This window comes from Ciona robusta, chromosome 11, assembly GCF_009617815.1.
Source record: "Ciona robusta chromosome 11, ASM961781v2".
Taxonomy (NCBI): Eukaryota; Metazoa; Chordata; class Ascidiacea; order Phlebobranchia; family Cionidae; genus Ciona; species Ciona robusta.
The window spans coordinates 1,426,843-1,440,515 of NC_143245.1; the positions used below are offsets into that span (position 1 = coordinate 1,426,843).

General features: G+C 31.7%; 1 protein-coding gene across 1 annotated transcript in view; it reads right to left on the reverse strand.

Moving 5' to 3' along the window:
* The window catches only part of LOC149727662 (cytochrome P450 3A5-like), a 14,780-nt gene extending 1,295 nt beyond the window's left edge, over window positions 1–13,485 (reverse strand). The window contains exons 1-19 of the mRNA XM_089888608.1: window positions 13,025–13,485; window positions 12,402–12,541; window positions 12,307–12,346; window positions 11,975–12,035; window positions 10,345–11,536; window positions 9,156–9,940; window positions 7,862–7,992; window positions 6,360–6,471; window positions 5,421–5,470; window positions 5,054–5,150; window positions 4,487–4,566; window positions 4,000–4,134; window positions 3,241–3,307; window positions 2,818–2,911; window positions 2,065–2,189; window positions 1,743–1,815; window positions 1,212–1,372; window positions 813–901; window positions 122–259 (exon numbers count right to left, since the gene is read on the reverse strand). Of these exons, the coding sequence (XP_089744734.1) occupies window positions 122–259; window positions 813–901; window positions 1,212–1,372; window positions 1,743–1,815; window positions 2,065–2,189; window positions 2,818–2,911; window positions 3,241–3,307; window positions 4,000–4,134; window positions 4,487–4,566; window positions 5,054–5,150; window positions 5,421–5,470; window positions 6,360–6,471; window positions 7,862–7,932 (1,292 nt within the window). The 5' untranslated portion in view covers window positions 7,933–7,992; window positions 9,156–9,940; window positions 10,345–11,536; ... (2 more) ...; window positions 12,402–12,541; window positions 13,025–13,485. The remainder of the gene's footprint in view (window positions 1–121; window positions 260–812; window positions 902–1,211; window positions 1,373–1,742; window positions 1,816–2,064; window positions 2,190–2,817; window positions 2,912–3,240; window positions 3,308–3,999; window positions 4,135–4,486; window positions 4,567–5,053; window positions 5,151–5,420; window positions 5,471–6,359; window positions 6,472–7,861; window positions 7,993–9,155; window positions 9,941–10,344; window positions 11,537–11,974; window positions 12,036–12,306; window positions 12,347–12,401; window positions 12,542–13,024) is intronic.
* Between the last annotated feature and the right edge of the window lie 188 nt (window positions 13,486–13,673).

Below are 13,673 nucleotides of genomic sequence, written 5' to 3' on the forward strand. Positions count from 1 at the left end.
AAATTTTCTTAAAACTGTCTAATCATGATTTGCACCAAAAATCCACATTTTTTATTTTTAAAAAAACTTTTTTTTACATGCGCTTATATGAAACACCTAACCATCATATAGAAGCGCTTACCTATCTGGGTTAAAAGTCAAAGGGTCATTCCAAAACTCTTCATCTCTTCCCATTCCAAACACTGGGATATTTACGAGTGTCCCTTTAGGAATGGTCACCCCATTTATGGTAATGTCCCGTACACAGTATCTTCCATTTCTAAATAAAAAGATGGGTTTGCACAAATTTTACCGGTTTATTACATGTATAGTGAACTGGGGTAAGATGGGACATGTTCTATTCTATTTTCTCGTCCCATTTAAAGAATAATAAAACCCTATCATCATGACTTTACAATAAGGTTGGGTGATGTTAAAACACGATCAGGATATTTGAATATTGTGTACGTAAAATATCCCATTTTACCCCACAGTACATCACGCTGTAATTGAAACAAGCTCTTACAGCAAATTAATTCTACATACCAAAGCTGAGTACCAAATAAAACATAAATTATATAAAAGATCCCAACTTTTTAAGTCTAAAATAATCAAACTCTACTCTATATGCGTAAGGTACTTGGCTGTGACAAGCCATAGGACTTGGGTTTTATGCCCATGTTGGCCCAATATCCCTAACACAATTAAAATCACTATTATTTTACCCCGAATTAAATTTAAAGGGCATTTTTTATAAATCCTCTGTATACAGAAATTTTAACTATGTTTCATGTAGTTGGGTAAAACTTATAAATATCTGTAGTTACACTCACGCAGGTACAAGCGAATAAAGCCTCATAGATTCATTGAGACACTGAGTCATATATTTCAAATCCTGCACAGCTTCATAAGTCAATCCACCCTGTATGGATATCATGATAAACATTACAATGTTAGGAACATTTATACAAGTAGCTGAAAACAACAGTCGTTATGACAAAGTTAAATAATTTAAGAATGTAAGTTGCTTTATGAATGAATGTAACTTGTTCGCATGGCCGGAAAACCACAGTTGTTATAACACGAGTGTTCCTTTAGCCCATGTCCGCTTTCACGTGTGTAACTTTGTGGACATGTTTTAAGTATGATTGATAATTTGCACCACTGAGTTGGAGCAATTATGCTGGAGTTTCTGTATATAGATATGAGAAAGGAATATGCAACCAACTCACATGTTCAGCAATGACTTGTTTAATCTCTTCCCTGCATTTGTGTTGTGCATCTTTATACACAGCCAGGTTATATGCAAGGAACACCATGGCGTTAGATGTTGTTTCATAAGCTGCTATCAAAGTGATAAGAGCATTTCCCTTCATTTCAGTCCTTGTAACTCCTGCATGATAAAATGTTATTAAAAGTCTGCGCTACCCCTTAAATAAATTGGCATAAAATGATTGATTTATTCAATGGCATAGTGTGTGAGTTTTAGGGACCCATAAGTCGTTTTTTAAATCAAAACACTTCAATAAAAAAATTGAGCGTCTAAACTACCTTCCCTGTCAATACCTGCACACTAGTGTCGGCATTTCCAAAAATTTAATTAACATTAAAAAAAGTGGGGTGGGAGAAACATTTTTTGCAACTGATGCTTTACTTTTTTACTGTTGTCCACTATATATAACAGAATACTGTAAATGCTGGTCTGCCGCGCATGTAGATATTCCTGTATGCAATATATCTTAGTAACACTCTCACATACAAACCTTTCACTGCTCCATTCTTTACATCTTCTTCTGTTATTTGAGAATCAATCATTGTTTGCAAGATGTCTGTTCTCTGTGGTAAATAAAGTAATGCGTTTTATTTGTTTGTTTTTTTTAATTATGAACAAGTGTAAAAATTTTAATAATTTTTTTTAAATTTATTTAAATTCAATAACAAAGATAAATATTAATATGATAAGATCTTTTTGACTCGAATTTCCATCTTTTTATTTTTTTCAACTAATATAATATTAAATATAATTATATAATACATTACTAACTTATTGCGGAGAAAATGAGATTGTTTAAATTAGTAACTTACCTGTTTTTTCTTCTTCTTAGTTTCAACAACAGAATCAATAAGTTTTGAAAAATAGATAATGTATTTTTTGGGAAATACGGAGTAATCAAACAATTTAGCAACCTTTCCCAACCAAGGAAACACCACTGTAGAAAAAAAGGTGTATTTCCATTACAGCGTGCGTTTTTTATTCTATGATAATTATTAAGGCAGATTTGTAAAAAAACAAGCTACTCAACTAAAATTTTTGCACAAAGTTTCATATTTGATTTTTGTCATAAGATACCCTAGAGTAGTGGGTAAGTTTCTTCACATACATACCAACGTTTGGTTGTGATGTTAACCTCCATGTTTTGTGAATAATCAAAGTATATACAAGTGGGATTCTATTCTATTCTATGTGGGTGAGGTCCTGCAGCGTGGCACGCCATGGGTCCTAGGATTTAGGCCACGATTGGCCCATTACCCCAACACCCGCCGTACTACTGCATGGACCTCACCAGTTTAAGGAGAAGGTAGACAAGTGGGGATATTGCAATAAATACCAATAACCCTTGTTAAGCAAATAGATGGCCAGGCTATATTTGTCCTTCCGTTGTATGCTTGGAAGGAACACTGGGCCTACCAAGTTGCATGTGAAGCACATACCATTCAGCCACATGAAAGCAGTTTGGGTGTTAGGGTAATGGGTCAAATTTGGCCTAAATTCTAGGTTTTCAATCAGGACCTCGCCCATATAGAATGCCGACCCCTTACAATACAGCTGATACTTACAAAACACAAACACCATCGGGTTCTTAAATATTTCAATTGCAAGAAACTCGCGAGCCATTTTTGCCACTTGGGACTCTTTACCATTATTTGCTGCCTGTAAATAAATGGGGAATAATCTGTGTATAAACCCATATACGCTGGCCTGGCAAATTTAAATAATTAGATAGAGAGCAATATATGGCATGTAAAATGTATGAGAACTAAATTCCATGTAAAAATATATACATAGTAACATGTAATAGACACCCATACAACCATATTTTAGTTATTGTCTTCATGAGCATAATTATGTCACAGAAATAGAAGACAAGTTAATAAACATATTTTTTAAATGTAGCCATTTCAGCAAGAACATTTGCAAAATGATATTCCCACATTTTCTATTATGAGTTTAACACATGGAATATATTGTGGCAAGAATACCTGGGAGTCAACTTTGACACCGAATGCTGAAGAACAAATCCCATCCAACGTTAGTCGTCCAAATGCTCTGAAAAGTGTTGTATTAATTATTTATGTTTATAAATAAATGTAACTTAGCCATTCTTACATGGTGGGGAAAAACAGTTATTATAACACTGGTGTTCTTTTCAATATACTCTGTACCTAAAATAAGTTATCATGTATTTATTTAATTTGTGTGTGATTTGATTAATATTTTTGGGGATTTTTGTTGTAATGTACAACTGACAATTCAGAGAATCCATAAGGACCAATTAGCTGAAGCAATTGTCATTAAGTGTCTTGCCCAGTGACACACCACACCCACTAGCAGTTATGAGCCTTGAACCCATAACCCGTAGGCAAGAGGCAGGCGTGGCTGAGAAGATAAGTTAGGGTATGTATCGTGGCAGACCAGGGCAGCTTTAATTTAGTCATATTGCTTTTATTCTCCTGCCTCCTTACTAGTTACCTTGTATTTTTTGTTGTAAGTCTAAATATTGGAATCAACCATTAGTTGTATTCCTATATTTAATACAAAATGATTAACTGATCAGTAATATAATATAATTTATTTAATCAACAGATTTTTTTTAAACCAGGGCTTTCCAAACTATAAGTGCCCACTTACAAGCTACCTTATATGCAACTTTGTAGTTTTTTAATTTTTTTCACTCTGAAAATAAACTAAGCTATCAACTATGCATAAGAATTCAATGACCAATAAACTGTTTAACTCACAATGAAACGTCAAATCTTCCGTCACCATCTGAGTTTACGGTTCCAATGTTTTGAACAAAACTATCGGCACAATCTTCAACTATACCAAACATTTCTTTCAACTTTGATGATGAGAATGTGGGAGAGAGGGTGTTCCTGGAGATACACAACTTAGATTTCTCCAAAATAGAGTTAATTTAATAAACTAAAATATTCTCGGAAATTTAATTTTTTAGAGGCATAAAACAAGGATTTTCTGCTTAGTTTTAATACAAACAAAACACCTCCTTTTTAACTTACATCATTAAAGATGGTTTAAGGTAATAAACCAAAGTTAATAAACTGAGAAGCTTGAGATGAAAATTCTATTTTACATATAGAGACTCTGTTTAAAACAATTTTTTTCTTCAAATAAAAAATAACAACTTTTATTAGAAATGACAAAATTTTTCCCTATTATATGTGAAAAATTAAAAAAAAATTGCTATTTATTTATAAAGTCACTTGCCTTATTCTTTTCCATTGACTTCCAGTTACACTTGTCAACGCAGTGTTCATTTCTTTACCATTAACATCAAGCAGAGCTTTCTGTTATAAGCAAAGTTTGAAATAAAAAAGAAAAATCACCAACATTGAAATAACATTTAAATGAAACATAAAAGAAGATTATGTATGTGGAAATAAAGTTTAAAAATGTCCCATACAAAAACACAACTAGCCAGAAAAAGTATTTATATCTTTTTGAATCAGTTGCTATAAGTAACGCAACTGAGCGGTTGATTTCATTATCTTAACTAAAGTGCACTTGTCAATTATATTCATATAATATAGTGTTTTTTGGTTCTTTCGGCAAAAATTAAGAATGACGCTTTGACGTCATACGCAGGTTGTCTTCATCAGGGTGAAATCATAGTAATGACCATCAATCACCCTGATAAAGACAACCTGAATAAGACATCTAAACGTTGGTTAGCTTATTGCCGAAAGAGCCCAAATACTAGTATAATATGACTAACAGCAAAAATATTTAATTTAGTTACATAAGTAAAAGTAACATTCACTCATTATATCTCACCTGCCTGTCGGGGAATGTAGAAAACTCTTTAATAAAGATTTGTTTCAAAATTTCTGGATCAGCTATCGTTATGGAGGGTGTAAGCCAACTGTATGCGCTGTGGAAAATATATAGGAAATTATAACTAACAGTAAGACTCAATAATGAGCTGTCCAAATCTTTACCTTTATTAGAATAAAAACAAATACCCACAAAGTTACATACAACTAATAAGTGGGCACCAAGTGTATGAAACACAACACCCGTGTTATAAGGTCTGTCAGTGCCCTGACACAAGAGAATAAATAATAAGTAACATTCAATTATTCGCATATTTATTAGAAAGAAATTATGCTCTTAATGTTTTAGTAATATAAACATTTCTCACCCATAAACTAAACCGTATTTTTTCTTCATTTTGAAATAAGACAGGAACATCTGGAATAAAGTTTAATGAAACGAATGTACCAGGATGATTAAGACGATACAGCAGCAAGGAAAACTAATTATTCATTTTGTGTTGTGTAAAACTTAACTCATAGTGAGTTAACTTTATACAGGGTGTTAATGTTTTGTTTTATAAGATATTTATTATGTACCTTAACAGGATTCTTATTTTTATCATGACCTCTATGTTAACTCCTTAAAGTATCACCATTGTACAAACAATTATTTTAATATTAATGTTTTCACAATCTCTATGTTCAATGTTATGCTTGAGTGATTTTGTGTTCCTATATAAGCTGAGTTTGTGTGCCAGAGTGTCATTTCCAATATTACATGCATTGGAGCAAGAGATCTTGTTATCCGGTGTGACCTTCCCAAGAATTGAATTTTAAACTTAATCGGTAAGTTAAATGTGATAGAGTTTTGGTAATGGGCCAATTCTGGCACTAAATCTCAGGTCCGATGGTGTGCCTCGCTGTAGGACCTTACTCTTACATAATAATAATATAGAAAAAGGGGAATTGGTTAAGTTTTATGGGGGAACAAAGATACTGCAGATATGTTGTTTCATAACTTACTATAAATATAGTAGGGTGGGGGAAGATGGGGCACCTTTTCGTTTAGTTTTCTCTTTCCATTTGGTAGTAAATAAAGAACATTTAATTAATTATAAAACCGTATCCTCACGACTTCCACAGATCGTTGTTAATTGTTTAAAACCTGATCAGGCTATTTGGATATTATGTATTAAAGGTGTCCCATCTTCCCCCACCCTACTATATGTTATATAATATTAGATATGATACACAATAACATACTGTAGATAATAGATATGATATATAATATTTGATATAATATTAAGAGTAATATTACCACTTACCTGGTTGGGGTCCTTTATAATACCCATCATATTTCCTACCCCGAGTATAGTAGGGGGGTCATGGGGAATATTTATGTTTTTTAAGAGTTGCCATTTCTTTTGGATGTATAATCTAAGAAAATGATATTTTGTCAATCAGCAGACAATATATGGGAGGTATGTGAAAATAAGGAGATCAGATATAGACACTTTTTGTGGATGTATATTCTAAGAAAATGATATTTTGTCAATCAGCAGACAATATATGGAAGGTATGTGAAAATAAGGAGATCAGATATAGACACTTTTTGTGGATATATATTCTAAGAAAATGATATTTTGTCAATCTACCAGACAATATATGGAAGGTATGTGAAAATAAGGAGATCGGATATAGACACTTTTTGTGGATGTATAATCTAAGAAAATGATATTTTGTCAATCTACCAGACAATATATGGAAGGTATGTGAAAATAAGGAGATCGGATATAGACACTTTTTGTGGATGTATAATCTAAGAAAATGATATTTTGTCAATCTACCAGACAATATATGGAAGGTATGTGAAAATAAGGAGATCGGATATAGACACTTTTTGTGGATGTATAATCTAAGAAAAAGATATTTTGTCAATCAGCAGACAATATATGGAAGGTATGTGAAAATAAGGAGATCAGATATAGACACTTTTTGTGGATATATATTCTAAGAAAATGATATTTTGTCAATCAGCAGACAATATATGGAAGGTATGTGAAAATAAGGAGATCAGATATAGACACTTTTTGTGGATGTATAATCTAAGAAAATGATATTTTGTCAATCTACCAGACAATAAATGGGAGGTATGTGAAAACAAGGAGATCAGATATAGACACTTTTTGTGGATGTATAATCCAAGAAAATGATAACTTGTCAATCAGCAGTGAATATGGGCCGATGATAAGCACATTTGGTACAGACACTTTTTGCAGGTGTATAATCTATCTAATATAAAAATTCAAGTGAGTTTTTATAAAAATATAACTGGGTTTCATTCATGTTGATTTAAAGCTGAAATTGCCAATCAATAAACCAGATGTTCTAAGTCTAACCTATATCCTACAGCCTATTAACCACTAACCCTTAACATACTTATTCTATTTGCATTTACTTGTTGCCATTAATGGCCATCAAACAATATAAAGTAGTGAAGTTATTTTAGAAAACATGGAATTTTACTACAAGCTCAATAGAAAAAAGAATGGTACTTAAAAAAAAGAAAAAAAAATATATAATATATATATATACACACCAAACAAAATAAAAACGTTTTGATTAAATATATTTATTTTAAATACTAGTGTAAAACATAGATCTCGTGAATACATAGATGAGTTCCTTTGAGCAAGACAGTTAACACAGTTGCTTTAACCCAGTGGTCACAATGGTGGCTCCATCGAGGCTCTAACCCCAAACCTCTGGGTTACAGGCAGCCTCGCAAAACCCATATATTTATTATAAAATACCAAACTTTCCAAACCTGATAAGAATGAATGAAGTCAGGATTAAAATCCAAGTTTCCAACGATAAAATATCAAGAGGAGTAATCATGGCTGGTGGAAATATCTCTTAAACAATCTTGCAAACTTGCTTCATATATTTGGTGCAGATCTGAAATTTAAATTCATTACTTTAGTGATCTGTGTATGCTACAACTTATTTATTTTGAAGAACATACAGATTGAGATACAGCATAAATTTATCTTAAAAACTGTTTTAGTTGTAATAAGAGTAAAAATTAATAGGAAAACTAAATTAAAAGTGTATTTACCAGTATAGAACTAACAATGAAAAGGCATTTAAATATGTTGCTTTTAAACCCAACAGTTATATATAAGTTTTTATAAGACCTATGCTAACAGTAACACACAGAAAATCTATCAAGTTACAGTTTAATATATATAAATATGTTTAAAACAAATAAGTTTGTTACAGCAAAAAATATGCAAAACTTGAGTATTTTCCAGTAAGTAGTATTAGTAATAATGTTGATATATTTTGTTTACACCATATAAGAGTCTATACACTGTGATATGACTACAGCTCTACATTCATAGTAATATCAGTCTACTTATGACTGAGGTCTGTCATATCCTGACATTGCTTGTTGGGCTTTAATGAATCTTGATGCTGCACGACTATGCACGAGACTAGAATACTATAATGCTGCAATAAAAGCTCAACTTATATAAGAATACTGGCACAAGAAAAACTTATTCTAACCCAACAAGCAAAGTCTAATTCATCCTTTTCTTCCCAAATTTGGCCAATCTGTAGTTTGCTGCGTGTTTACCTAAAAGTTAACGTGTAACCTACTTCTTAACAACACATGTGAACGCTGGATTCTCTTTACTGTTTGCTTGCCTTATAAGGATAAAACAATTACACCACAAAACATTATGAATGTCACCTTACACACATCATTTACACATTGTAGACCAAATGTAGAAATACACTGTTTTTCATACCAGATGAGCCATTAAAAGGTTATTTACATTATGCCTGGTAGCAGAAGTAACAGGATATAGTGACACAGCTTGTAAAAAATTCTTTGAAAATAAACTTATATTTATATTTTTTAAATACAAATATTAAGAATAACATCTCTTTTACTTTAATAACCTGCAAAAGTTTTACAAAACATATTCTTTATGTAAATTTTTACCCCCACTATAAGCACATGGCTGCCCAACCTTTTTCCCTTGAGCTCACAATGAGTTCTAATTAACCAATTTCAGCAAATTATCGAAATTAGAGCAGAGTTATAACATTACCTTTTACAGATTAATGTTGTTGGCTTTAAAACTCAGTTTTCTTGTGCAGAATGTAAAGTTTCTTTTTCAAAACAGTTTTTATCTAACCTAATAATGTTAACCTGCAACAACTAACATTAGTTTAAAATGCATTATAGCATACACATTATCATATATAACACAGATTCTCATTCGTTAAATATTTTAAATATAAGAAATAGTCTATAGTATCACAATAAAATTTACTGCTACATTAGTAATTCTATTTTTATCATTTTAATTTTAATTTTTAAGAGCCATTCTGTCTCAACACCAAACAATACATTGTAAAGAAGAAAGCTTTAAGGAAAACTGTTAGAAAATACTGATCTTTTAGATATATTTGGTAGAAATTGCATTTAATCTAGTACGCATGGCATAAAATAGAAGTAATGTATATTTATAAAGCAAACAGTATTTTACATTATAAAGGAAATTATGAATTTATGGGTTATCAACATGGTAGAAAGTAACCAAAAATGTAAAATGATCTTTATCAAAATTATATCAACAGAATTAAAGAAAAATCAAAACTTTAACAAAACCACCGGACAATTTATTTAAATATTCCTTAATAGTTTAAAGGACATTATTTAACTGGTTAAAGTATACAAACCAAATGGTTTCAATTATCATGCTATATGACAATATGGTCAAGACCAAGGTTTAAAAGACACCACTTTTTACTCGTTTATTTTAGTAACTTTAAGGAATATTTGATCTTTTGGTTTCATGCTCATTTTGAACGTCACGTCCAATGGAGAGGCCTGTTGAAGATAAATTCCAATTATTTAATGAAACAATTTAGGATAATGCTAAAAACTTCACAAAAAAATGTTTATTTAAACAACTTGTTTTTCATAAATTTAGTTTTAATGGATTTCTAATTATATAAACTGAAAGCACAATTACTTAAACCTAACTCTTAAAGCAGCAATATCATTTGCTGTCTATTATTATTCTGTTCTGTCTGCTTTGACACAAAACCATGATATTCGAAAGTCTTCTGTTACTTCTGCTACCAGGCATAAGTAAATAACCTAATTCCTTGATAAAGTCCTGCCAAAAGGCGGACGAAACGTCGGAAATACACTTTGTTTTATACCAGATGACTTGCTAAAAGATGATTTACATATACAAAAGTTAACTTTAAAATAGATTTTTCGCTCACAGGGGTATCTTCACAAACATCGAGATAAAATTTCTGCAGAAGTTTTGCGAAAGTGATTTTAATTTCAAGAAGTGCAAATCTCATTCCAATACAGTTACGTGGACCAGCACCAAATGGTTGGAATATCATTGGATCAATCTCATTCATGTCCAACATTCTGTACAAACAAAACATTTTTCATCTTACAGTTAAAGGGATGTAGCAGGCTAGCAGCCATTTCCCAAAAAGGTTTTAACTTTGGGATCCGTAAGCTTTTTAAGCCATTTAAGGCAATGAATTAATAAAAAAACGTATTCTTTTATCCTCACTGGGCAAGGCAACAACAGTTGTTATAACACCGGAGTTCTGTTTCATACTCCTTGCATGCAATTCCCGTTAGGAATTTTTAACAAGGAAAAACATGCCCACACTGGTAGCAGCATCGAGCCTTGTACCCATATCCTCTGGGATAGAGCCATATCACCTACTATGGGGCCAGACAACTGAATTTAAGGTCCAGTCAAAAAAGCTTTCTAGTTTAAACACAAGAGGATCTTTCCAAAACTCTTCATCTCTTCCCATCCCATACACCGGGATGTCTATGCTTGTTCCTTTAGGAATGGTCACCCCATTTATTGTAATGTCACGCTCACAATATCTAGTTTCTGTTGAAAGGTGATATTTAGGTAAATGAAACTTATTTATTGGCCAATCACATTTATTATTAAATCACTTATCAGTAGTGTTAATTGTTAGTATTTGATTGAATGATTGAATGTAATTTGTTTATCCTAAAATGGCGGGGTAACGACAGTCATTATAACATAGATGTTCTGTTTCATACACCTCATTCCTGCTTATGCCACAGTTGTACATATAATAATGAAATAAAAATGCGAAATTACGCCTTAATATTCCAAAGAGATCTTATATAAACCTAGTTGTTATAATTTTATTATTACCATATAAGGTAAAATGTTTTTGGGCTTGGCAAAAAAATACTACAATAGAAAACAAAAACCTAATTTTATGTACTTTTTTAAAATAAACACAAAATTTATATAAATATTAAAAATGTCCGGAATTAAATAACGGTTTACTATGTTATTAAACTTTGCACCCACCATGGTACTGGAACATATTGACGTAAAGATTCATTCAAACATTGCGTCAAATGTTTCAATCTTTGTACAGTTTCATATGTAAGCTCACCCTGGAATGTGTAAGGGGTCATTTAACATGTTAATTTTCATCTGCAACGTCATTTAGCTTGACCAAAACAGTTTAAAGATTCTGATTTTAACCAAGATTGCAATAAATTGAATTGCTTTGTTATCTGAATTAACTTATAGTTCCCAATGCTTGGTTTAGAACCCAGCATTGTAAGGAGAATAAATATTGTCTTAGTTTGCTAAGCTTGTGTTGTTTGCTCATTACATTAACAGGATGGCACCGGAACACGACAAGCAAAGTCTAAACTCTAAATTATCCTTTCTTCCCAAATTTGGCCAATCTCTAGTTTACTGCATGTTTACCTAAAGGTTAACGTGTAACTTTCTTCCCAACAACATATGAGAACAAAAGATTCTCTTAACTCTTTGCTTGCTTATAATGTCACAGCAATTAAACCACAAACTATTATGAATGTCACCTGTCATGGCAGATGAGAATTGCACGTTGCATCAGCCAATTCTACAAAGGCTTGTTTAAACCTGGCAAACAAATATTTAACATTGGCAAACAAAAGTTTAATATTGGCATCCAAATATAGAGGCATTTCTATATTAGGAAGCAGCTTGATTTTACCATTGTCACAAAAATAAAAAATATCAAAAAAATAAAATGTAAAAAATGGATAAATCAAACCAAAGTACTAAAATGTTTTTTATTGTTTGATGTAAATATTGTTCAGACACAGCAACTATTTAAGAACCATTGCACCAGAATGTAAAATAAAAATATAGAATAGAATAATTTTCTTACCCAGAAATTTTGCCAAACTTCTGTTTGTCTTCAAAAATACCTTGTGTTAAATTAAAGTTAAATTTAAACAACAACAATATGTGTCTTAATTCTACCTTTAATGAAATAATAAGAACTCACTGCATCTGAGTCCTTCAAGAATTTGCCCAAGTTGCCCAACCCAAGTATAGTAGGTTGGTTATGAGGAATAATATTAAGGTCCTTTAACACTTGCCATTTTTTATGGATGTATGATCTGAGGATAGAAATAAAAAACAATCAGTTTCTATATAAGTGGGTGAGGTCCTGCAGTGTGACACATTATGGGAACTGGGAGTTAGGTCAGAGTTGGGCCATTATACCCAAAACCCAGGGTGCTACTGCATGGGCCTCACCAGATGTAGAAGCCAGTCACTTTCCCGAAGGTGGGCGAAAAGGGCTTCAATGCATTTAGTTTATTGCGATCAAAACAATGTAATACTTTTATACAGGAAATTACAAAAAAGGAATAAAATTTGTATTATATAGAATATAGATGTTACTGTAAAAATGTCAGGTGATAACCTGATATATTATGCTTATTCTTATTGTTTCTGCCAAAAATGTCAAAAGCCAACCAAGGATATGAATATTAAAATAAACGTAACATTCGTACAATATATTGGGAGTCTAAACTATTTTTAATACCAATGTCTTAAAATATTCAATACGAACCAGTCTATTAACAAACTTTCCAAACCTGATAAGAATGAATGAAGTCAGGATTAAAATCCAAGTTTCCAACGATAAAATATCAAGAGGAGTAATCATGGCTGGTGGAAATATCAGGAATATTTTAACAGCTGTAAACCCTTAACACCTAGAACCTCGCTGGTATAGAATATAAATGTGAATATCACAAACTAGGAAACTTTAGTCATACCTTGCACAAATATGGCAGATAGTTTACACTTACAGTGAGTTTTAAAATAACAACAAGGACTTAAAAATGCAACAGCAGAAGAAATGTAAAAAAATTTGAAACATTAAGCTTATCTTGAGTAACTGTTTGTTAATATATATGTTGTAAATATTAGAAGACGGAAAAAATAATCAGAAAACAAATATTATAAACTAAATTTGTTACTTCATTAGACGAGTTAGCTGTAAATCATGGTAAATAAGTAAACAGTAATTCATCTTAAACCTTATCACGGTTTGCTATTGGTTATATATTTTATACAAAACACTTTTCTCGTCTGTTAAAGTTTTCCAAGTTCTTTGAATATCATAGTTTTTAACGAACCCTAGAGTACATTTGGATAAATATATTACATTCTCCCATAAGCCATGTTTTACAGAGCCTCGAACTCGCAGAAAATCGCCGACTTTTACAGTGTGCGTGATGG